Source organism: Danio aesculapii, chromosome 1, assembly GCF_903798145.1.
Source record: "Danio aesculapii chromosome 1, fDanAes4.1, whole genome shotgun sequence".
NCBI lineage: Eukaryota > Metazoa > Chordata > Actinopteri > Cypriniformes > Danionidae > Danio > Danio aesculapii.
The window spans coordinates 50040931-50062824 of NC_079435.1; the positions used below are offsets into that span (position 1 = coordinate 50040931).

General features: G+C 34.9%; 1 protein-coding gene across 1 annotated transcript; it reads left to right on the forward strand.

Annotated features, from left to right (window-relative positions):
* The first annotated feature begins 128 nt into the window (after positions 1 to 128).
* Positions 129 to 19492, forward strand: knl1 (kinetochore scaffold 1). Its single transcript, XM_056462003.1, has 26 exons — positions 129 to 217; positions 547 to 596; positions 2406 to 2445; positions 2677 to 2736; positions 2827 to 2912; positions 3017 to 3066; positions 3210 to 3228; positions 3372 to 3412; positions 3530 to 3576; positions 3767 to 7345; positions 7497 to 7605; positions 7712 to 7779; positions 9602 to 9700; positions 9777 to 9892; positions 10000 to 10090; positions 10200 to 10316; positions 11443 to 11530; positions 11631 to 11714; positions 11794 to 11833; positions 12970 to 13074; positions 13589 to 13689; positions 13783 to 13848; positions 13959 to 14068; positions 14238 to 14359; positions 17150 to 17275; positions 19279 to 19492. Exons 2-26 carry the CDS (start codon positions 577 to 579, stop codon positions 19373 to 19375), a joined length of 5481 nt encoding a protein of 1826 aa, XP_056317978.1. The 5' UTR covers positions 129 to 217; positions 547 to 576; the 3' UTR covers positions 19376 to 19492.
* The last annotated feature ends 2402 nt before the right edge of the window (positions 19493 to 21894 follow it).

A 21894-nucleotide genomic window follows, 5' to 3' on the forward strand; every position in this document is an offset into this window, starting at 1 on the left:
GTTTTTTAAAAAGTAATTTATCCTAAGAAAACTTACTGGGGAGTACTGTTTTATGTTATTTCAATGGCTAAATTATCTTCCGCTCCAATAGAGGGCGCGAGAGAACCGCGTCATCTCATATCCCACGTCACTGACCGCGAGGAAGAGGCGCGGCGGTTGAGTTCAAATTTTATGAAGAAAAAAAGACAAGCTGCGAATGGAGGGAAGTGATATTTAGGTATCGTTTTTAATTAATTTGTTTGTGTATTCAGCCGCATATTAGACGTACGGAAGCTTTTATGAACGCAATATAAGTTTATTTTAAGTCACATTAATATTTGTTTCGTATAACTTAGTATTACGCTATGCTGTTGTTGTTATGAGCGTCTGAATGTCTGACAGATACACACACAAGTACACATACTTCAGCTACAAAAACTTGTGTAAGAGATGTTATTATAATGCGAATAATGTTTTGAGAAATTAAAAATAACCGACTTATCTTGTTCTTTTGTTTGTTCGTTTTAATTAGTTTCTTTTTTACAGTGTTTCTCGCTTTTTCTTTAGATATAGTGTACTTGTTCACATGCAGTGAAGATGGAACCGCAGAATTTAGGGTAAGTTAATAGCTTATATCTATCTTTTACGAGAAGATATTCATGCTGTAGCCCGATTTGACAAGCTGCTTTGGATAAAAAATGCAGCCTTGCCCCTAACTGATGTATAAATGATTGAGACTCGCCTGTCCAAAATGCTCAAACGTCCTGTGATGTTTTACTGTGTGGTGAGCTTCAAACCAAAGATGGAGATCAGTTAATGCTTTGATATACCACTAATCATAATGCATTTCCATTTAATGTGCTGTCATGTAAGAGCAAAACTATTGAATTTATAACCTGCACATAAGAGTCTTATATTTTAAGATTTTATCATTATGTTTTAGATGTCTGGAAATTAACACTTTCATTCATTCATTCATTTTCTTTTTGGCTTAGTCCCTTTATTAATCTGGGGTCGCCACAGTTGAATGAACCGGCAACTTATCCAGCAAATGTTTTACGCAGCGGATGCCCTTCCAGCCGCTTCCCAGCACTTGGAAAATGAACGCATATTGTTTGTCAAATTTTATTATATTTATCTATAATATTTTATTATTATTATTTATAACAATGACAGTGAATAAACATGCAAAAGAGTAGCTGTTACATAGTTGTTAATTAGACAAGTAAGTAAAATAATCTTGATGCAAAACTAATAAAACTTATATTTTGACATTGCATTGTACGCACAATATGAATATTGCATGGGCCGGTATAAGTTTCTGACGGTATGATAACCTCGGATAAAAATGTCACAGTATCATGGTATTGTGATTACTGCTCTATAACAGGGTGTCCACAGGGTTTTAAAAAAGTATTCAAAGTTTATAAACCAATGTGGAAAAATGTTAGGCCCTTAAAAAGTATTAAGTCTCCTTTTTTTTGCTATTTTGCAAGGTATTACATTTTAAATTATTTTTGATTATGCAATGTGTAGTTGTATGCTAAAGTTTGCCTTAATTAAATCTGCGAATATCAGGACGCTGTGTAGTTTACGAAACCAATAATATCCTGCTAGATTTGACATCATGCTGCTTTGTTTACTGCAGAAACCAAGGCAACACCATTATTTCTGCAGTTCTATAGGCACCAATCTGCCGAACTAGCTAGATTTAATATATTCTTTTTAGTATATGAATAATGTTTTAGTTTTGGATTAGTTTCTTACATTAATAGTTGGTAAATATACTGTAAGTTAAAATGTTGCCAGTGTTTCCGGTTGAAACCTAAAGTGCTTATAAGGTCCTACAATGTATGGAAAGAGTCTTAAAAAAGGTCTTTAGAAGTATTGAATTTCATTCTCTGATTCCTGTATATACTCTGTATAATGAATTCTTTTTATATGTTGGGGTAAAAGTTTTACTACATTGAACAAAATACATTTTATATTACGAATAGGAAACATTTATAATATTTTGGAACAGTGAACATGTCAGGCTGAATAATTAAAATAAATAATTTACTTCTGCTCTCTTCATTAGTTTCAAGAACACAGATTTCTTTACATCACATTTAATAAAAAAAATAAATAAAAAAAAACCTTACATATACCTTAGGTACAGTAAAACAGAACATTTTAGCGGTTTTAAAACATTGTCTTTTCCAAACCTTGTAATAGGTTATTGTCCCTTGCCTACTATGAATGTGGAAAACTGCTTTCAAAGCTTTTTTCATTTCCATATATTTATAAAATACATCTGCTAAATGAATAAATGTTAACATATGTGTTAAATAAGTAAACAGTTTTCTTTCCTCTTGGCAAATTTTAGAATTTGTCATTAAAACAACTTGTGTAACTAATTTGATCTTTGTTTGTTTGTTTTTCAGCAATGAGGCAGTGAAATCCTCAAAACGGAGACTTTCTTCGGTATGCATACAGGAAATCATTGAAGTTGAACTTGTAAAATGTGATACCTTCTGATGATTTGTTTTTTCTTCTTCTTCTTATTATTATTTTATTAAAAAATTTGGAACATTTGATTTGATTAATTTGATATTCAGTTTATTTCAGTCTGCAAGGAGTATCTTACTAACTTTCATCTATTTCTAAGTGTCTGGACAAATGAAAAAATGTTTTGTTTTTTTTGTCACCTGACAGATTTTAAAAGCTCCTCGAACATCTTTAAAATTACTTGGAGTTGAGCAAGAGGAACTAAAGGTGATTGTGTTGCTGAATTGGGTTGCTGGTTTTATTTATTAAAAAAAAAAAAAAAAAAAACATTTGTTTATAATCTGTTTATATATGCAGGAAGAAGTTGCCAAACCTGTTGAGAAGAGTAGAAATTCACGAAGAGTGAGTTTTGCCACTACAAATAATGTGCGAGTCTTTACAAAGTAAGTGCCTTAATGTGAACCCACTGACTGGAAAATACCATGTTATAAATAACCCAAATAGTATGTTTTGAAGTGTAATTCATATAATTTTTTAAATTTCACAGTGAGGCAAAGAGTGAATCTCCTGTTCTGGGCTCCATACAAAACTTACATGGTGAGCAGTTGTTTTTTAATTGGTTTATTGTTAAGAAGATGCGTACCAGTTTGATCAAATGAACATGATTAAATATCTATGTTGCATATTTTTGTAAAACATTGACAGGTTATTAACTTCGTTGTTTTTGTTATATTCAACAGAAGAGCGGCCTGATGAAAAGTGAGTAGAAGATTCTAATTTTTGAGTTGTTTTCTGGCTTATATGTTGTTCAAGATGGACATGTTTGACATGTATTTTTCATGTATTTTACACTAAAGAATATTAAAATCGTAAACTTTTTTTTTTTTTTCACCTAATAATAGGATCCTGCGTTTTGCGGATGAGGGAAGTCACCAAATCAAAGGTAAGTATATTTTGTATTTGCTTTATTGTAACACATAATCTCACATATCTTTTGTATTTTTCCTGAACATTATACTTGCGATCAGATAGTGAAACACTGAACCTTTCTGTTTTTTAGGCTTGGAAACTTTGTTGAACACTCCTCTTTATCTAACCCAGAATAAAGTAAGTGCTAAATCTAGGTAAAAAAAATATGAATTTCAGGCTTCTGCAGTATTATGACCTGCTTGATTAAAGTATGCATACTGCTGCCACAGCATTTAATTTTGTACTGTACAAGCATACAATGCTTGATTGAAACACACCTTGTTTTGGCACACACTGATTATTTTGACCTTTCTTTTGCAAATTGTAGGAGAATTTCTTCTCTGATCCAGTCTTACAAGATGACTATGTGGATAGAACAATACTGCTTGGAGAAGATACTGGATACATGGATATTACTCACAGTCACACAATCACATTTGATAAGGATTATGAAATCAAAGAGGAGGCAAACCAGGATGTTAGCTTCAAAGTGGCTCAGACTGTCTGTGGTGATTCGAATATTGCAAGTCAGAAAGCAGAGAAGAAAAATGTTTCAATGGACTCCGACTTCAGTGCTTTTCTTGCAAGTATGCACTTACCCACTGTAAATACCGTTAAGCTCCAAAGATCAGAAAACGAGCTTAGTAATGCCTGCAGTTCAGCAAATACAAGCATTTCAGAAATTGATAAGGAAAATTTCTTGCCATCTTTTTTAACAAAACAACCAAGCACTAAGTGTCAACCACTCCAACCCCGGGGACTTCAGCGCAGACGTTCTCGCGTTTCAGTCATTGAAAATGGCGAAAGTGGGCCAACTATGGGTCGCACTGCTGTAACTGAAAACATAGATAGTGCACAGTCTTTTACACCCTCGATTTCTAAAAATCATAGAAGTGTTCCCATCATGACATCTGCTTTTCCAGATGTGTCGGATGACATGGAGTTCACTGCTCCAGTCAATGCTAAAGTTACAGAAAATATCACTTGCAGTGTCCAGACTGCTCTGGATCAGAATAGATCACATCATTTCTCTGAAGAAGACAATGCAATGGAGATGACGGGGGTATCTGATATATCCATTCGAAATAAAGACTACACTGTGAATATGAGGGAACAAAGTCAGCCTTCAGTTCCTAAAGTAAGAAGGATGTCCTCCTTGACTGTCATTGGAAACGGAGAGATAACGGATCAAAGCAATGCTAGTTATTTTCAGGGCAATCTATCAGTAGCCCGAACAACAGATTGTGATAATATGGAGATGACTGAGGCTTTAGATGTCTCTCTTCAAGACAAAGAGAAAGCTTTGTTTCCCAAAGTAAGCAGGAGGTCCACATTTGATGTTTTCGAAAATGGACATATAATGCAAAACAAATCTAACAGCAGCTTTATGGTTCGTACTGCCAATTCTGATGATATGGAGATGACGGAGGTTATTGATCTTGAGTCCAAACCATCAGTTGAAAACAAACTGCTTAGCAGCTCAAGGAAGAGTTTGCCTCTGGCATCTATATCCAGAACTGTTCAAGAAGATGAACATACAAGCATTATGAAGGAGAACAGTCTACATCCCATTCCTACAGTAAACAGGAAGACCTGCTTTAATGTTGCTGAAAATGGAACAGTACTGGATTACAACCAATCAGACAACTTCTCAATAGCCCAAGATGACAATTCTGGCGATATGGAAATAACAGAGTGTCAAACTGAATTACTCGAAATCAAACCATCAACTAAAAACAAGTCATTTGGCAACTTCTGGAAAAGTTTGCCCTCATCTTCATCCAGAACAGTTGGAGAAGACGAGCATACAGGCAGCGTCAAAAAGGAAGCTCTGTGTCCAACATCTAGTGTAAACAAGATGCCGTGCTTTAATTCAAATTCTGACGATATGGAAATAACACAGTGTCACACTGTTTTTCTTCAACCTAAACATGTCAGTGGAGATGAATCATTAAGCATTTCAATGAAGAGTGAACCTCTTACATCAGTATTTGAAACTGAAGGCGGGGATGAGATGGACATGACTCAAGTACCCACAGGGCGTATAATACTAAATGGTCATTCGTCCAACAAAAATGAAAAAGGTGAAAGCATTCTGATACCTGCTTCAGCTACATCGCCTGTACATAATAAGAGTGACCATATGGACTTGACATGTCTAAAAAGTACTTTTGCAGAGACTTCTCTCCCATGTCCAGATGAAATGGAATTTACAGCATGCGTCACTGACAGTGCCTCAAACCGAACAGGAAGAACTGTGGACATCACAGATATTAGAGCACCATTCTCTGCTAATCAAACAGTCACTGTGGTTGAGCCTATGGAGATGACTGAAGTACATATGGCACCATTCAGTGAGCGAAAGCATAAAGCTTTTATGACTCGAAGAAAGTCAGGAGCAAGGATGATGTCCTTGATGTGCAATTCTGGAAACACAGAAGCTGATAACTGTCAGATTGATTTCACCAACTCTGATAACATGGACATGACACAATGTCAGACTGCTGTGCTGGAGGCTGAAACTTACAAGAGTGCCACACCATTCAACAAATCAAGGAGGAATTTGAACAGTGCATCTATATCCTGTAGTCCTGATGGAATGGAGATAACTCAGCCACTCACTGGAAAAATTATGTTAAAAAGCTTTGCATCTAATCAGGAAAGTAAGCATCAGCAAAATCTGTTGCCTGAAGCACAAAGTTGTCAAATGCAGAACGAGTCTCAGTGTATGGAACTGACATGTCAAGCCAGTCCATCAAATCTAGCCATTCCCTATGTTGATGATGAAATGGAGCTAACAGGATGCAATACGATTGCAATGGACTCAAAAAGCACATTGGCATCAAGTGCTGCGGAGATCAAAGCGAATGAAAGTGCACTTTGGGCATCAACAACTGTTTCTAAATGCACAGTGTCAAGTGAAGAACAAAATGAGGTGAGTGAAGCTGCCAAGTGTACTAATAACAGTGTTTTCCCCTCAAAGGATCTTTTTGATCTTGGTGGAAAAAACGTTAAATGCAGCAACACGGAGACAATGTCCTACATCCCACCTGATATGCTAGTGGACAAAAATTGTGAAACGGCACTGCCAAGCAATGTGATGGCGAACGATGAAGACGATATGCAAGTCACAAAGCCCCTAACATTGCCCATTGAAATTGAGCAAGCGTTTTCATTTAACCAGAGTGAACAAACCAATGCATCCTCTGGTTTTAGTAATGACGAAGAGGGTCAAGCTCATAATGCTAAAGCAAGGCGAAGAAGTTTAATGGACTTTCAAATGGAGCTTCACAACATGTCGCAACGTATCCTCGAAGAGCCAAATTTAATGACAGTAAGCGCAACTGCGCCTCTGCCTTCTTGCACCATCTCAGAGAACGTGCAGAATGAAATAGAAAGTTCCGCAGAGCCTGCTTCAAACATCACACCTGTTGTCAAGCAGAAAAATAATTCTGCACAAAATCAGAAGACCACACCTTTTAGTCTTAACAAAAAATCCTTTTCCTCAAGGATGTCATTGTGTGGGGTTGTTCCAAAGTTACCAAAACGATCTACAGCTTTCACTCCCAACAAATCCCTGCCCATAAGTACAAATGATTTACCGTGTCTCCAGCTAGAGAAACATTTTAAAGTTGCTGAACAAAAAAGCAACCAAACAGTTGATATTAACGATGAAGAGTTCCCTGAAATGAGCGGTGAAGAAGACCTCTCAGGAAGTCTTGAAAATTGGCCAGTTAGCAAGCAAGATGAGCTGGAGGAATCTTTGGCTGTACCTATTAAAGAGGAGTTTTTAATAGACGATGTTTTCGAATCTGGAACAAGCATGAGCCCTTCTTTTAAAAGGCCACATCCAGAGGAAGAACCTATTACAGCAGAACAAACCAAGAAGGCCTGTGTTTCTGACATGGTAGGCAAAAATGTTAATAATTTTCAGTTTAATAGTTTGTTTGCTTGGTGTTTCCTGCTACACACTTAGAGGTTGTTCTGTAATAAAGTGTTAAGCGTGGGCTCCATTGTTGTGCATTATTATGCTAATGGCTGAGATTCTGTCTCCTCAGGGGTCTGACTGTCATGAAGCTGCCGTACAGTGGGAAGGTAATTTTACAAGGCACGCCGCTCAGAATCTCAAGGCAAAGACAACTGAAGATACAGGAGTGTCTGAATCCAGTGAGTTGCGTATGTTAGTGCTTAGACACAGTGGAATGTTTATGCAAAACCATTAAGAAGATTTCAGTGTGCTTTATCTCTAAAAGAAAATGTGGTCTGCTTTCAGCTCTGAGACACTCCCAGTTTGACTCTCATATGGACGGGATGCAGGATAACCTATTTGATTTCAATAAGGTAGCAATATACACATTAATATCTTCCATATTTAAATCAATATTTCTGTAGCTCAGGCTTGACACTGGGATTTTTTATTACTAAGCTCTAACCCCAAGTATTGATCTTTTCTGTTACTCATTCCAATTTGTAAATGCTATTTACATTAAAAAAATTGTAACACTTTTACAATAAGGGGTGTTCATAAGGCTGTCATGACACCTTTATAATCATGACATGACCCATTTCATGAAACACAAATTTTCAGTTTTGCACCATGTTGTTTAAATAGCAAATTCATTTGCACCTCTTTGTGCACTCATGGGCATGCTGGTCTAAAATAGAGGTGTGTCAAGGTGCATTGTTTGCATGTTGTTATTTTGAGGAACTGAAATAGACCGCTCCATTGACCAACTAAAAGCTGGAATAAAAGTCCAGCGCAGAGCACGTTAGTTATGCGCAAATGCAGGTCCAAAAGTGTACACATTGCTTAATATACACATGATGTACAGCAACACACAAATATCTTTACATATGAAAAAAATGTAAGGATTAAAATGTTACAAAATTATTATTTTTTACATGAATATAAAAACCACTGCCTCCATGCCTCATCTTTTTCAGTTTTGTCATGACAATTTGCATTTGTATAATGTTATTGTTATAAGCAGTATTATTCATTATATGCATATATTTGTTTTAATAAAAACAAGTTTAGATTTGTCTACCAGTCAGGCTTTGGAGACGTGGACAAATCTATATGGGGAATAAGAATAGGACGTGTGTTTGGATAACCTACAACTCATAATATAAAACTATAACTTTCATTTATTCGTTTGCTGGAAACTAGAACTGAGTTTAGAAATCGTTTTGAAACAAATATTTTTGCTTAACAAACTAAATTAAATATGTAGGCTAATGGATGTCTTCAGAGGAGTGCGCCCAACACCGTTTCCTTATCCGCGAGAGTAAAGAGTAAAGTTAGTTAAAAAAGTAAGCTAAAGAGAAAGTAAAGAGGCCAAATAGAGGAGGCTCGTTCTTTATCCTGGCGCTGTGAATGGTCTGTTTAACTGTTTTCTCGCTAGTGGAGCATTCAGTTTTTCCATTTACAAAGTCTGCCATGTAAATAGCAAATGTGCCATGGCACGAAGCAACTGACTCTTAAATGGAATAGGAGATGAGACTGATTGGTTTAATGCATGTTATGCTCAAAACACGCTCATAACTCATTAAGAGAATAAGCACAACCCTGTTAGACTATGCATCTTAAAATAGCAAAAGTGGATTTGGACACGCCCTTAATGCTTTTGGGCCATGCGCTTTAGACTTTGCAACTAGATCGTTAAAATAGAGCTTTAAAAGTGTTAATACTTTGTCATATAATTTTATAACAGTCTCATTACATCACTATAATATTTAAAGGCTTTTTAAAATGACAAATTCAATTGATGTCAAGAAACATATTAATGATGCTGTTATAAAATTCATGACACAAGAATGACTTTATGAAAGTCATGTTTATGACAGATTTATGACGAATGATAATGGGTTTGTTTGCCAAGTTGTCATAAAGACATCTCAAATAGTGCCACCTTTGCATTTCAAATGACATAACTGAGTAAATGACACCTAATGACAGTTGTAATAAACATGCATAGAATCTCATTCATATTCATAGCAGTCTTATAAACATCCTCTTCAAGTAAAGTGTTACTTAAACGTTGGTGTCATTTTAGGAAAGGTGTACTTTGACTCATTTGCATATTTTGCATGGGCAAGCACCACTTACCTTCTCTCCTTAAAATGTAGAATATAGTTGTTTATCTCAATGTTTTATTTCCAGAAACTTGAGGACGGAAGCATCACAGTGAATGAGTTTCTTAGCCACTTTGGCATCAAATTCGTCATCCACAGATCTAGACCAAGTGCTCTGCCTGTCAGCGTAAGTGGTCTAGATTACTCTTGCTCTCTTTATAAACATAATAGGTAAAGGTTGTAACTCATCTTTCCTGTTTCAGTGTGGAGCTGGGGAGACACGCACCATGGAAGATTTGCTGAAAGAAAAATACATATGCCACCCCAAGCAGAGAGTATATGAGCAAGACTGCAAGAACCTTACAGAAATCGTGGAGAGGTGTGTGTCAGTCTGGCGATGATAATGTTGTAAGGTATTTATGTGTGTGTTTGTGTTTAACATACTAAAAATATGTATTTTATTCTATGGAACCAATTTCCTCATAGACTTAAAGAACAAATGTCTGCACAAGAGAAATCCCTTAGAAGCATCAATGGAGCCCTTCAAAAAGAGATATGTACTCTCTCTGAAGAACAGGTATGTTGTTTTCATGGCCAGTCCTGAGTCATATTATGTTAAACCATTAAATAAGTCATTTATCGTTCAACTTTTTTATCAAGTCTTCATTCTTGTTCATTTTTCTCAGTTAAAAAGCTTTGGATCCAAATTGAAGGAGCGAAGGGCTTATTTTGGAAAGAAAAGCAAAGCAGTTTCTCATGAAATGAAAGAAGTGTTGTACTCTGAGCTCATAAAAACAACACAGGTAAAGGACTTTTTACTTATTATTTTAATTTTATTTTATTTATTTATTATTTATTTATTTTATTTCTCTCTATAAATTGTAGTCTACATATTTCTAAATGGGGGCAGTATGGTGGCGCAGTGGGTAGCACAATCTCATCACAGCAAAAAATTGTCACATTTTAGATGCTTTCAATATTATTGGATCAAATGTCTTTTAGAACTAATATGAAAATACTAGGCCTGTCACCATATCTTTTTTTTTTGTCGTACGATATATTGCACCAAAATATATTCCGTTAAATTATATTGCTGACATTATATGCCTTTTATTATAAGACCATTTCATGCCACTTATTATGTAATGCCAGAATGCAAGTACACTTTTCCAAAGAACACATAATATATTTTATTCATTAGAGTATTTAATTTAATAGTAGTAAATTTAATAATTAGTAATATAATAATAATATCGTAATAATAATATAATATTAATAATATAGTAATAATTAGTAATAATAAATAGTAAATTTAATAATTAAGCAAAGGAATCAGAATGTGAAGACGTAAATCCTTAACAAATAAATAATAATGATAAATGTTAACAAAATAAGTGCAAGGTAAAAAAAAAAGGTTAAAAAAAAAGTAACAGATCTATTCTCATTTGTTAGGCATGAAATGTACATGAAAATATACTTTAGTAATTTATAGTAAAGACTATAGTGTTTTTAACCATACTGAGACCTCTAATAAAGGTAGTGAGATTGTGCATTCAACTAAAATGTTGCTAATATTGTTTTGTTTTTTGCATGGGCAATTATATATTGCATCACCAAAAATTATTGAGGTAATGTCCATGTGTTGTGCAATAAGTTGATATGTTGATTATTGTGACAGGCCTAGAATATACATTAAAACTAGCCATTATTCTATAGTTATAAAACTACTTATGCCTAATTAACTGCTGCTAGTATTTTATTAGAGTGTGTTTTTCCAGAAGATAAGATTGTTTAAATTCTAATTTAATTTTTGCAAATAGATTTTTATGAACTTTTAATTTTGTAAAAGGAGTACACTGGCCTATAGATGGCCTTGGTGGACTAAAAGCCTTAACTGCTGTGTGTCTGTATTTTTCCCGATACATTTAGGATGCAAAACTGAGCTTGATATCTAAAATCAAAGAGACAGATGAAATGATTGAAGACTTGGATGGCTGCATTAAAGATTTAGAAACTGGTATGGATTTTCTGCTCCGCTCTGTTGTATGTCTGAATGTGTAGAACATAAAATACAAAATAATCTCATGGTTAAAGAACCCAACCCTACTTCAAAACAGATCTTGCGTCAGTTGATGCCATGATCACAGGGGATCATCTTGATCTTCCTAAAGCAGGACCAGCCTTGAAAGCAAAAGAAGAAGGTAAGTTAAATTCTATATAACCAATTTTTATGAAGCTATTAAGGAAAATGTAATTTTTTACTTCTCTCTGTTTTGACAGATTTGCATCGACTCAATTCAGCTGTCACTGACAAAGAGAGGTATGTTCTTCTGTCAGCACCGTAATGTATGTTTAATATACACTCACCAGCCACTTTATTAGGTGCACCTTACTACTACCAGGTCGGACCCTCTATTTGCCTTCAGAACTGCTTAATCCTTTGTCATAGATTCAACAAGGTACTGGAAATATCGTCCTCAGATAATTTGGTCCATATTGACATGATAGCATCACCCAGTTGCTGTAGATTTGTCGGCTGCACATCCATGATGCAAATCTCCTATTCCACCACATCTCAAAGGTGCTCTATTGGATTGAGATCTGGTGGCTGTGGAGGCCACTTAAATACAATGAATTCCTTGTCATGTTCAAGAAACCAGTCTGAGATCATTTGCGCTTTATTCTGCTGAAATTAGCCACCAGAAGATTGGTACACTGTGGTCATAAAGGGATGAACATGGTCAGCAACAATACTCAGGTAGGCTGTGGCATTGACACAATGCTCTCAATGGGTACTAATAAGCCTAAAGTGTGCCAAGAAAATATCCCCCACACCATTACACTACCACCACCAGCCTGAACCGTTGATGCGAGGCAGGATAGATCCATGGTTTTATGTTGTTGACACTAAATTGTGACCCTACCATTTGAATGTTGGAGCAGAAATTGAGACTCATCAAGGCAAGTTTTTCCAATCTTCTATTGTCCAATTTTGGTGAGCTTGTATGAATTGTAGCCTCAGTTTCCTGTTCTTAGCTGAGAGGAGTGGCACCCGGTGTGGTTTTCTGCTGCTGCAGCCCATCTGCTTCAAGGTTGGACATGTTGTGCGTTCAGAGATGCATCTGGCATCCACAAGGCATTTGTGTCCACAGAACTGCCGCTCACTGTATATTTTCTTTTTTAGGAACATTCTCTGTAAACCGTAGAGATGGTTGTGCGTGGAAAAATCACAGTAGATCAGCAGTTTCTGAAATGCTCAGATCAGCCCGTCTGTCACCAACAACCATGCCACTTGATCATGCTTGATCATGTCTACATGCCTAAATGTATTGAGTTGCTGCCATGTGATTGGCTGATTAGAAAATTGCGTTAATGAGTAGTTGAGTAGGTGTACCTAATAAAGTGGCCAGGGAGTGTATAATTTCTTCTGAATGCTGAAAATTCTGAATGTTTCAGGGAAATCGGTGAGCTGGAGATTCAGCTGAAGACTTTGGAGAGCCAACAGGAGAAGCTGCAAGGGGAATCCAGCAGCCTTAAGAGTCATCTGGCGACTTTAAACAGGTTTTTTTTGTCTCCTTTTGTTTAAAAGCTATTGTAGTGGCATTCGGCACCCTGTCTACACTGCGCAGCATGCAAGTGACAATAGCAAATGTTGAAGCCTATTATAATCAACGCAGCTGTCTTAAACGGCAGCAAACAATGCAACATCGCCCGCTTGCTGTGAGGGCAGCTTTGTTAAATTGATGATCACTTTTTTGCTAGCTTATTTTAGCACTCTAGACAAGCTAGCCGAAATAAGACTTCCATGGTTAAGCCATATGCTGTGCCTTTATATTTGTTTTTTATTATCATTTAATAATTATTATTATTATTTATGTATGTATTTATTATTATTCAATTATTTCGGGGGTTTTTTTTGCCTAAAATCTGAATGTTCTAGATCTTAAAATCTAAATCTTATTGCTACTAATTATTTATGGAATTGATATTTTAAAACGGCGTCTCCTAGCCCATAGAGTTTGGTATTTTAATATATATGTATAATATGCTGAAAGTGTAATGATTTGTCTTTCAGTTTGAATGAGTGGCGTCTTGAAGCGACAGATGAAACAAAGGCTTTGTTTTCCTTCCTTCATAAAACTGTGCATCTGCAGGTGAACCTGCAAACACCTGCTGGTGAGCTGATTATTGCTTTATAATTACACCTAATGGTTTTTCATCATTATTGTCGCATGCAACAGTAGCTTAAAATACTCTCTTGTTTATTAGGAAAGGAATGGATGACTGAGGATGTGGAGAAAAATGTAGATGTAGTCTTCCAGTTGCAGCTGGATGGTGAGTGTGCAATAAATTATCTGTTTATTTCCTCTATTTTCATATTGTTTGAAATCCTTGTAGATTTCATAGATTTCACCACATGATTGTAAAAAAATTGTTTTCTTAAGGACATAAGTCAGAATGTCATGCAAGCATGATTCACAATTTACTCGCAACGAAGATTGAGTCTCAAACTCACTGGAAACAGAGGTTCACAACAACCAGACATATTCCAGAGGTAAGCATTACATATACTATTTAAATTAAAAACAATAGGAGTCTTTAATTTTGGAGACATTGTTTTATTACTTAAGTGTCTGACATTTCAGATTAAATGGTGCATGTTTTGAGACTCTAGTTTAGCTGATTTATGAGAACTGCTCTCTCGCCCGGTTATTTTTCATCAGCTCCTTCATAACATGAGTTTGGTGGTGGGTCGTCTCAGGCTCTTGGGTGAGGAGATTCACCGGCTGAAGAAGTGGGGAGGATTAAGGCTTCGCATCCTGAAAATCACCTGCACAGATACACGGTATGTTTTACCCAGGGGTGGATGAAGTACTCATCAAGTGCTTGAGTTTTAGTAGAGGTGCCCTTATTATTATGAATGATTAATTTATTTCAATAAACAGCAGCAGTGTTTAAAGATGATGTCTTTGGTACTCGGATTCCAGGAGAAAGTTCAATTTACACAGCAGAAGCTTACGCAATAAATATGGCTTTAGATCGAATGGAAAGGACACAGCATCGTAACTTTTTAATTTGCACAGATTCCAAATCCTGTCTTCAAGCTCTTGAAACTTCTAAGGATGATCACCCCATAATGTCCATGATTTTAAAGAAAATGACAGCACTAGAAAACCAAAAGTTCAACATTATCTTCTGTTGGATTCCAGGTCATATGGGACTACGTGGAAATGAACTGGCAGATGAAGCTGCAAAAAAGGCTATCTCCTTTAATGTGACCGAATGTTTAATTCCTCCTGATGACTTGAAACCCACCATCAATTTATACATAAACGAAACATGGCAAAGAGAATGGGACAACTGCATCAACAACAAATTATATGAAATTAACCCGAAAATAAATGAAAGACATTTAGCAAATTATAATTTCGAAACCAGGCATGATCAGACGGTCTATACCAGATGTCGAATTGGACATTCTAGGTTGACACATTCATATTTATTAAATAACGAAGAATCACCTAAATGTAATATCTGCCAGACTGCTCTCACCATCAAACATCTTTTGTTGGAATGTAGAAGTTTAATTTCCGTTAGACAGGATTTTTATAAGGAGAGTACTTTGATGGACATTTTTAAAAACGTACCACCAGGAAGAGTTTTACATTTTTTATCAAAAATAGAACTGAAAAACCATATTTAACTTTGAATAAATTTTTTTGTAAATTTTATCTATTTATATTTTATATATTTGTCTGAGTAATTTATTTATTTTTTATTTTTTAATGTATATCCATTTGGCCACGAAATAGCCATAAGTTACTGATGTGGCAATAAATATGTAATAAATAATAAATAAATTTATTTCAATAAAAGTACAAACTGTGCATTTCTTTATGTAAATAAGTGTTCAGCATAAAAATATGGACCGAGTCATGTTTTTATTTCTCAAGAATTTATTTTTATAAAACGTTTATGAACTGATAACTGATACTGGTAATGGTAATTCAACTAACAGAGTGATTTATTCAAAGTACACCACACATGATATTATATTAACAAAATGTGCTGACAAATATAAACCTCTTTTATAACAACAAGTGTCACAGTGCAAAATGTGTTCAAATCTAATATGAATATGCAGCACATTATTTTTATATAATTTAAATCCGCTACAGCAGAGGTGAAGGCATTTGGTTATTAATTGGAGTTATTTTAATGTTTATCTTAGATATAGCAGGTTTAGTTATTAAACTCCTGACAGTCATGAGCTCAATATGATTTTCATTTACAGTAATACATCATACATTTGAAATAAGTTAAATTTACTTGTCATGCCATTAGTCATGTACGTTTTAAAGTTTGTCCCATTCTTCGCTCATTTTTTAGAGTCGTGAATTTAGTGAGTTGTTGGTGGAGACTTTCTCTGAATGAATCAGTCAGTTGTTTACAGGAGACTCACTCGGACCAGATAATTTGAATCAGTCAGTTGTTGACTGAAGACCTACTCTGACCTGATTATTTTTAATCAGTGAGTTGTTGATTGAAGACTCTCTCTGACCAGATGATTTGACTCAGTCAGTTGTTGATTGGAGACTCTCTCTAACCAGATGATTTGATTCAGTCAGTTGTTGACTCAAGTCTAAACTCGCTCTGACCAGATAATTTGAATCAGTCAGTTGTTGATTGGAGACTCTCTCTAACCAGGTGATTTGAATCAGTCATTGTTGATTTGAATCAATCAGTTATTTACTTAAGACTTACTTTGACTAGATGAGTTGAATTAATCAGTTGTTTATAGGAGACTTGCTCTGACCGGACGATTTGATTCAGTCAGTTGTTGACTCGAGACTTGCTCTGACCATATCATTTGAATCCATTAGTTGTTGTTTTGAATCAGTCAGTTGCCAACTGAAGATTCGCTCTGACTGGATGATTTGAATCCACCAGTTGACTCGAGACTTGCTCTTACCATATTATTTGAATCAGTCATTGTTGATTTGAATGAGTCAGTTGTTGACTGCAGACTCTCTGACCAGATGATTTGGTTCAGTCAGTTGACTCGAGACTCGCTCTGACAATATGATTTGAATCAGTCGTTGTTGATTTGAGACTCGCTCTGACCAAATGATTTGAATCAGTCAGTTTTCAACTCAAGAACAAATGCAATCACATTGATCCAATTCAAGATTTAATAATCTAGTGTTTTTTTTGTTTTGTTTTGTTTTTTAAACCCATGCATCATTTTAGGTCAAATTAACAAGGAACTTCAAAGAAACTTGAATTTTTACGAGATATACTTTAATATAAAATGGTATATTTTCCTTTTTAATGTAATGAAGTACCAAAGTACAGATCCAAGAAAATTGTTGAGTAGAAATACAATATAAATTGATTGGTATTGTCCACTGATTCCATCTTCCGCTTACTACTCGTGCACATTTCTGTCTCCTATTAAGCTGTGGTGCTTATATGGATGACAAAACCTTCCTAATAGATCTAACTCCCAAACAAATGGAAAAGTTCATCTCTTCTTCTCGAGCCTTCTATTCACACCTGCTTTTAAGAGAGATTGTAATCCTAATGACTGTTTAATTAACTCTAAGCATCTGTTGTTATTTTTTCTCTCTTTCAGAGTTCATGTCATTTTCTCAAGTCTAAAAGCATTTGAAAAGTTTGAGCTGAGTCTGACGGTCACTCCAGACTATCCCTTTGGACCACTTCACATACAGGACTTCAAAAAACACATGGGAACCACAAGGTTTGAAAGCAGTTCATGTTTTCAGATCACACTGGGTCATAATCCTTGTCTGGTTTTGTGTGTGGAGATAAAATCACCTGCATGAGACAGGATTGTTATTAGAAAGAAATATTGTGGAGTCTCTAGGCAGTGTTTAGTGAAACAGCAGCATTCTGCCTCTAAACATTTATGGGAAGCATTCAAGGTACAGCATGTAAAGCAACAGCTAATTTGTTTAAGATTAAATTATAAAAGTTTCTCTCCACCACAAAGCAATTTTCATATTTTATACTTTAAGATGCAATTGTCATTGGTTCTGAGAGTGGCAATATTTTAAAGAGTTTAGTATAAGTCATATACAGTTAAAGTCAGAATTATTAGCCCCCTGAATACTTTTTCCCCCAATTTCTGTTTAATGGAAAGCAGATTTTTTTTAAACACATTTCTAAACAATAGTTTTAATAACTAATTTCTAATAACTGATTATTTTATCTTAGCCATGATAGTACATAATATTTTACTAGATATTTTTCAAGATACTAGCATGTAGCTAAAAGTGCCATTTAAAGAGTTAACTAGGTTATGTGGGATGTTTTTATCCACTCAGGGATGACTGTGTCTTAATTTCACCATAACTTTTTCTGTGTTTCAGCTAGCGGAATTATTGGTGACATCTTGGCAAATTTACTAACGTTTTGTTATGTTAGGGATCCACTAAATTAAACTGTTGTAAATGGTGTTTTTTATTTTTCTTTGCATAAATCTAATAATCAACATCAGTCCTGATCCAAACTACTAAATCGCTTAGAAAATGACAGGATTTTAACTCTTTAATTGCCAAATGTATAAGTGATGGAACTGATTTGGTGGAAAAACACACACCAAATGACATATATTTTCAATATGAAAATGTAATTGTGGACTGGATTTTTTTTACCTTTTATCAGTCTTGGACATGTGAAACAACATTGCCTTTGAATTGTTTTTGATTAATTTGCAGTTTTTCCCTAATCTACTGTTGGCGGCTGTTTTTGCCCCATTGACCTCCATTATAACTACACTTTTTTTATTAGAAAACCATACTAACACCATATTAACGTGCATTTTTGATCGTTGGTGGTTTTCCCTGTTGGGAAAAGGTAAAATTAGTAATTTTTACTGTTGATCATCAGTTGGCACCATTAACCCTTTAGACCTGTGCAAAAAGAAAGCTTAGTTGCTGGATTTTATATAGAGTATAACAGCAAATTAAAGTGTGTGTCTTAAGTGTCTGTGAGAGTGACCTTAATGATTACCTTGATGTGTCTAAGAAAAGCAAAATATGCATCTCAGCTCTCAGAACTACATGAAGTAAACAAAAACAAAGACTGTATTTATGCACCATCAAATATGGTTATAACGGAAGTCAATGGGGCAAAAACAGCCACCAACAGTAAATTAGGAAGAAAAAATGAAAATGTAACAATGCATGAAAACCAGTGTTATTAATCGTTCACATGTCTAATACTGTGATAAAAAGTAAAAAATAAAATCCAGTCCACAATTACTATTTATATTAAGAATTTAGTAGTTTTGATCAGGACAAAAATTAGAAAAAATGTATATCTGATGCATTTTTTACAACAGTTTAATTCAGTGGATGTTTTCATCTCGAACATAACAAAAGGGTAGTACATTTTAGCAGTGCACAAGGGTTAATTTTATTAGGCAAGTTAGGGTTATTAGGCAAATCATTGTATAACAGTGGTTTGTTCTGTAGACAATCGGAAAAAAATATTGCTTAAGCGGGCTAATAATATTGACCTAAAAATGTTTTTTTGTTTTTTATTAAAATTGCTTTTATTCTAGCCGAAATAAAACAAATAAGACTTTCCCTAGAAGAAAAAATATTATAGGAAATACTGTGAAAACTTCTTTGCTCTGTTAAACATCATTTGGGAAATATGATTCATGGATATATAAATCTTCCCGACAGCTCAAATACTGTGCGCTTTATACTGTTGTGCACTTGCTGTCTTCTGTAGGTTGGATCAGCTCGAGGAGATCATATCATCAGTTAAACCAGCCAAGAACTATCTGACAAAAATCCTCAAGAAGATCCACGATGACCTCCTGTGCTAGGACCTCAGGCCTTATTGTTTACTCTGTTCTGTTTTTTAAATGTTTGTATATGTTTATATTGTCCCAAAATAATAAATGTGGCCGTAAACTACAAGTTTGCTGGCATTCTTTAAATTATTACTGGATTCTTTTCTGTTGTTTATTCATGGATCAAACCTCTAGAATACATTTAATAAATAAGCATTTTTTTCTAATAGTCGTTTATGGAGAATGCAGGTTAGTATTGGTTGTTGGAGTGAATAATAGAGATGATGCTTTATTTGTGTTCGTCCTAATGTTGCTCTTCACATTTTCAAATGTGTTTTGCATTTGTAAATACATTGAAACTAGACCAATTTTAAATCTTAAACTTACTCGAACTGAAAATGTACAAAAAAAATTGGTTTACTTTAAAAGTGCATTAAATAAAACTCATTTCAATTCATTTTTGCTTGCAAATGCAACTTTTTTTTTATCTATTTGTGTGTCTGTGTGTATGCGTCAAATATAAATTGTATTGTTTTTCGTTTATTGTTTCTTCGATGCCAACAATTTTTATTATTTCGTTTTATAGCTTTTATTTAGCTTATATTTAAATAATTTGTCTTATATTTAAACATTGGGGTGAAGTCAGGTCAATTGGCCCACATTTTGCCATTGAGATGACCAAGGAAATGTGTCCTTGGCCTGAATTCACGCTATATATCTGCATGAAATGATCTCTGTAGTCTGTAATGTTTGTAATTACATTTATACAACAGTTCTGTCTGGTCCTCGAATGTGATTGGCTGATAGCCATGCGATATTCCTCAAATAACATTACTGACTCTTCACCCTTGTGTATTACTCCGCCCACATACAGCAACAAGCAGAGGACACTACAGTTTGACAAATATTGCTGCTGTTGGACAACATGATGTACTTTTGAGGCTTTTTTTTTGTCAAGAATGTAGTTGTTAAAATTGCAATTGTGAAGTTTATTTATAAGGATAGTACATATTTTGAAATATTTATTATTTCAGAGCATCGAATTCAGTGCATCGGCCGCCATCTGCCTATCTGAGCAGACCAAAGAAAGTGACTGTTGTCGTTCTGCCACAAGATGGCAACAGAGACCACATAATAAGTCCTTAGGTGAAGAACAACAGCATTTTCTCAGCACAAGTTTCAAACTACAGCTAAACAAATTATAAACTAGGTAAGTGACATTCTGAGTTGATCTCTTTGTATGTTGAAGTGCTATATTTATACCACAGAAACTGGTAGTGTTTGCTTTGCTTTGGCTTTTTCGTGGTTAATTATTGTGAAATCCTGTAAACAGAAATACTGGGAAATCTCAATCTGTAGATTGATGGCATTTCATGCCGTTCAGCCTTATACTCTTAAACTGAGCAAAAATCAACTGTTTTGTCATCATTTAGTTAACGACTATTCATAAAAAGATGAAAATATAATAAGAAAATATCAGTTTGCAGCATAACGATGTTTTAACGTCTAAAAATTATGCGAATGAGACCGGAAGTCTCGAGCCAAAAACATGCCAATGGTTGCACTTACCATAGATATTTACGTTATTATTGTCTATTGGAAGGAATGCATCAATAGAACTGCCATGTTAGTATAGGGTATGCACATTGAGGCACAAGCACTGTTTTGTTTTCAAGCACCCTTATAAGTTACTTCAAAAACTAGCCGTTACTTCACTTAGCTGACAATGGCACAACTTTCTGGCACCTCAGCATCTTGTTGTCCCATTTCATTTACATTGTTTGCTGGTTTTATTCAACACAACTAGCATAAGCCTAGATTTTGTGCTACTTTGCTTGATGGTCAGTGCAGTAGGTGACTGTATTATCATTAGTAATATTACTTGTTGAGCACAAAAGTTCATACAAAAACGTAAAAAATTTAATCTTACCTATGAAATTTTGTGCTTTGTTTTCTTTGTTTGCTCATTACTACATCCATACGCAGTGCAAAAGTCCAACATCTTAAGATTGGTTTTGGTCTTGACTAGTGTGATTGAGTAATTTTTGTCCTGAGAGCACTGTACAAATGTGGCGGTGGTATTAACGCATTGGGTTCGTATGCAAATCTAGAGTATATATCTATGTGCGTCCTCTCGTACATGTAGAATAAGGTAAATACGTTTCCAATAATTGACCTTTTTGGATGTTATTGGGGCTCCAGGTTCCACATCAACAACTAGTGGAACCCTACATTTTTATACATAAATTTTAATCAATAAGAAAAATATACTTAATCTTCATTAAATCCACTAAAAGCGTCATACCAGTAGCTGTTTTAGTATTTATATACATGAAAAAACTTTAACTAAAGACTAGCCTTACGTATTTCGGTCAATATACAACATAAATGATGATCCATTCTAGTGTAGCACACCGTAACATTCTCCTAACTGACTAACAGTCCATCCAGAAATGAACAGGAATATAATAATCAAGCAATTCAATTTCCATGACACGTTATTCCCGACCAACCGCAGTCCTTCATTGTACGTCATCTTTCAAAAGGCTAGT

What these genes read in the sequence shown, in the direction of transcription:
- knl1 (XM_056462003.1), top strand. Translation starts at nt 577, where the DNA reads ATGGAACCGCAGAATTTAGG. An exon ending in ACCTATTTGATTTCAATAAG is followed by an intron (nt 7,780 to 9,601) that starts GTAGCAATATAC and finishes TTTTATTTCCAG; the next exon opens with AAACTTGAGGACGGAAGCAT. An exon ending in AAACACATGGGAACCACAAG is followed by an intron (nt 17,276 to 19,278) that starts GTTTGAAAGCAG and finishes TGTCTTCTGTAG; the next exon opens with GTTGGATCAGCTCGAGGAGA.